At 40.3% G+C, this 4,427-nt stretch overlaps 1 protein-coding gene across 1 annotated transcript in view; it reads left to right on the top strand.

Moving 5' to 3' along the window:
• The window catches only part of slc1a1 (solute carrier family 1 member 1), a gene marked incomplete at its 3' end in the record, with an annotated part of 33,339 nt that overhangs the window by 27,163 nt on the left and 1,749 nt on the right, over window positions 1-4,427 (top strand). The window contains 1 exon segment of the mRNA XM_014021088.1: window positions 2,178-2,285. Coding sequence (XP_013876542.1) covers window positions 2,178-2,285 — 108 coding nt within the window.

The following is a 4,427-nucleotide window of genomic DNA, read 5'->3' as shown; positions in this document are numbered from 1 at the left end:
TCATTACAACCTGACAGTCATAATGGATCGATGAGAGTTGGACCTGCGATCAACGCCGGTCCTCGTTGTCCGTCGCCGAGATGATCCTCTTTTTAACGTAGTCCATTGCTTTATTGGCATCCAGGAAATCCTTACTTTCCTCCCCATGAGAGATGCGGARCCGTGCAGGAAAAAGCAGGCCGTAGYGAACATCWCGTCGGTTGCGAAGAAGCCTCCTCACCTCCGTAAACGCCTCCCGAGCCTTGGYCACAGCYGCCGTGTARTCAGATGTGAYGATGACCGGTGTCTCTTTAAAACGAAGAGGACCACGACTCCGMGCCCGACGCAGTATTTCCACACATTCTTGATAATAGTGCAGCTTAGCAACAATGACCTGCGGCTTATCRCCTGACCTGTTTCCACCTGGAGAGCGATGGGCTCGGTCCACCAGTGGCTCTTTATCCATCTGTAGAACCTCTGCTGGCAGTTTAGCCACTGCTGAAGTGGAGCTGGATTCTGGCGTYTCAGGAACTCCAATAATCCGCACATTGCACCTTCTCATGCCCCCCTCCATATCRTYACACTTCTTTTTGAGCCCAWCGACTTCTTCTTTCAATTCCAACACGGTGGTGCATAGAGAAACTACCTCATCGGACCAGGTCGACAAGCCGTCCTCAACCTTTTTTATGCTCTGCTCAAGGTGGTCCAGATCTGCGCGCAGTCACATCGTGCTGTTAGCCACTTCCGCTCTCACCRCTTGWAGCTCTCCTTTAATAAGAGTAAACTCTTCAGCCAAAGCTGCTTTTATTTCGGATTTGATCACAGCTGAGAGATCGGTTTTTATAGCGGCAAGAACGTCAGACTTCAAGGAGAGTGCATCCGCCTCRCTGCGGGAGGGAGAAGGAGGCGCCGAAAGTCCGGCTTTAGCTGYAGCCTGCTYCGAGGCRGCGTCGGGCCTAACAGCCGCAGAGCTAGAATGTTTGCCTTTCCTCTTTGTCGCCATTCTTCTACTCTTCCAAGCAAGAACCACTCAGGGGTCGAATCCAGACAGACCAAATGCTCAAAACAGCAAGGACATTTAGTAGAGAACCATAAACAGAACAAGTCGGAGCGGGAGCCCACGCGACACTCGTCTTACTCCTCCGCCATCTTGCCCCGCCTCCCCACTTACTTTATATTAAATTCATTATTTTTATGACATTAGAAATCATTTCTGATCACGCAGGGATCAAACAAACGTGTCCTCCACACATACAGGAAGTAATTAGCATCTGTTTAACATATGTTAATGAAGGCGTGTCAGGGGAGGTGTCTTACCTGCGCTCAGTTCCACGTTAACTGTGATGTACAAAAGAAATGTGTGTGGATTCAGGCGTACGCACAGTTTGATACATCTGGATTTTTTTGTGCGTACGCCATTTTCTGGATTTGACCATACGTCAGGTTTCAGTAAGAAATCCTCGCAAGTCTTTGTACATGAGGCCCCTGGTCTTTACCCTTGCAGAGTTGTTAAGGGGGTCGTGGGTGTTTTCCTCTCTGGTCTACATGAGTTTTGTAGACCAGTCATGGAGCAAGGAGTGAGGGGAAGAAGGCAGAAGTCTTTATCCTGGCTAGGCTAAGGGCTAGCCACGCTGGGTCCATTTTAGGCTTATAAAACCACTTTGTGTTTATGTGCTGAGCATAGACATTTAACTAATGTAGTGAGACTGTGATGAAGTGATTCAACGTAATCTACTGGCTTCCTTATTTTCTTTGGTGTTGTTTTTTTTTGTTTGTTTGTTTGTTTGTTTTTGTTTTTTGTTGTTCTTTTTATGTACAGTGCCCTGAGACAACGTTTGTTGTGACTTGGTGCTATATAAATAAATTGAATTGAAAYTGAATTGAAGCAATGATTTACCTGCCTATCCCTTTAAGTAGCACTACATTATCCAAACTTTCTCCCTATGTTAGCTTGGCATGCAAACACAAAATAACACAATTTAAAATTTTTAATAATTACATATCTAAAAATGGAGGCAAAAACATTTTTTGTGAAGTTGCAACAATCGTTTTTTAAATTAAAGCATCGATCTGTTTTACCCATTGTGTTACGCGTTAAAGAAGGTATGAGTTTAACTAGTGACAACTGTCAGTGTCATATTTTTTTTAAAGTTTTTTTTATAAAGGACTTTTGATTCTAACCCTCTGGTCCTCCACAGCTACATGCCTGTTGGTATCCTGTTTCTGATTGCTGCAAAGATCATTGAAGTGGAAGACTGGGAGATCTTCAAGAAGATGGGGCTTTATATGGTGACTGTGCTGAGTGGGTAAGCTGTTCGTGTATTCCCCAGGATTTATGGCTGACATTTGGGTCCGTTCTCCCTGCAGTCATACAGTAAAAGCTGAGCTCTTGGTGGACACTGATAAGAGCCAAGGCCATTTAAAACTGCTCAAGCTGCACATGTAGTAATGAAGGCTAAATCTCAGTGACACCACTAAAAACTGAGCTGTAAGTCCTCTCTTGTTAGGGTGAAAGGTGGATTTTAAGGTTCCTAACAGGTTGTGTGACACTTTAGGCTCACAGTGGTCACACTTTCTACAAATGTTCTTCAAAACAATCAGAGTAAAATAACTTTCAGATGTCAAACTTATGAAGGTTCCTGACAGAWACTGTGATTTTGTTGTATTTTGTTGTAAAAGGGAAGCAATGTAATTATAATGTAATGTATATCAGTTTCAGGCACTCTCAGTTCAATATCTGATCCCATCAATGGATTTTCATTGTATCAGCTGCAGCACAATACAACATATACACAACAGAGCTTATTCTAGAAATGAAAGAAGCCAGTGTTTTTTCTGCTGTTTGGCAGTAAAATATTTTGACTGAAGAGGCAGTTAAAGACCAAAATACATAAACAGCATTGTGGAAAAGCAATAATGCAACCTAAGTTTACAAAGAAAAAAAGTAAATCTCAGTTTAGAACTTGTTCTGATGTCTTCCTACAGCCTACATTCTGTAATACACCTTACAAATTTAAAGCAGACAAATCTAATAAAATTTAGCTGACATGTGGGTACTTCAGTAGTGTTCTTCCAGCTGATGTTTCCCATTGCACTCTACTTTTTCTTTCATGTGGAAAACTATGAAGATATTTGTTTTTTTTTTCTTTTTTGTGTGTGTACAGTATCTGTGTGAATAATGTGACCAAAATTGAYGTAATTCGAAGGCAAAATAAAACACACTAGATTAGCCAAAAACAACTAACATAGCCTTGACTTCTTATGTTTTGTTTATAGCCTGGAGTGGACTATATCCTTTGGCTTGGCATGCAATGCTCAGGTGAAAAAATAATAAAGATAGACAATTTTTGAAGTACTYATGAGTTTTATGTATCATGAACAACAACTTTTAGACTAATAAGAAAACAACATATTTACAACAAAGTGTGTCTGGTTCAAGACACCTTAAAACCCAGAGAAACAGAGAAGAGACACAAATGGATACAACACCAAGGTTAAGTGTTAATTGTGCAAGGGGAGACAGCCTAAATGTAACTCAGTGGCTTCCAAAGGTTTCAAAACCTCCTTGCAACAAAAGTGGATGGTTACAAGTTTCACATCTTTCTGTGGCATGAGCAATCATGTGATTTATCAGTTGTCTGCATCTCAAAGATGTTCACTCAAAGTAACATTTTTGTTAACACAACTGACTTCTCTAAAACACTCTGAAAAGCAAAAAACTGTTTTTCTCTGTCAGACCAAACATATTCAAGAATACTTAAAGAAGTAAGATCAAAACAAAGTATCATGATAAATGTAAAAGAAAAGGATAAAAAAATGATAACTTGTAAACATTTTTCCATCAATGTGCAACCAAGGGCGTAACTTYAGTGGGGATTATGCTCTAAAACCCCTGCATTTCATTTTCAGCAATTATGCTTATTAGACATACATACATRGCATTGTATATTTTTTAAAATTAGGTCAGAGTTACCTAAACAAGAGAGTTGCAACTGTGTACTTAACCAGCAGTGTTGTATAAAGCAGTGGTTCCCAAACTTTTTTATCTTCTGACCCTAAAAATATCCATGGCAAAAACTTGTGACCCCAAATATTACTGGTCTGAATACATGAACTTCGTTAATAACCCTAAAAACACAGGCTTTTTGACAAGCTAAACAGCTTGCACACAAATATAAATACTTATTCATACTTTTTTGTGTTTTTGTAATAGTTATAGGGAAAATATTACATCAGCATGTCCTGATGCATCTCTGTAATCCAGGTAAAACATCAAAAAGAAAAAAATTGTGAAGGTCTTCTGGACGGGTTCTTCTATAATGAAACGTTTTGTCTCTCCTCCAAGAGACTTCTTCAGTCTGAGAGTTTCAGGCAAAATTCAGGCTTTTAAGCCCAGCCTCTGTGTGACTGATACTCACATCAAATGGCTATCGTTGACACCTAATTAA

The sequence above is a fragment of the Austrofundulus limnaeus genome, unplaced genomic scaffold (assembly GCF_001266775.1).
Source record: "Austrofundulus limnaeus strain Quisiro unplaced genomic scaffold, Austrofundulus_limnaeus-1.0 Scaffold277, whole genome shotgun sequence".
Classification (NCBI taxonomy): domain Eukaryota; kingdom Metazoa; phylum Chordata; class Actinopteri; order Cyprinodontiformes; family Rivulidae; genus Austrofundulus; species Austrofundulus limnaeus.
The sequence above is the reverse complement of the archived record's forward strand: the minus strand, read 5'-3'. Positions and strand labels throughout refer to the sequence as shown.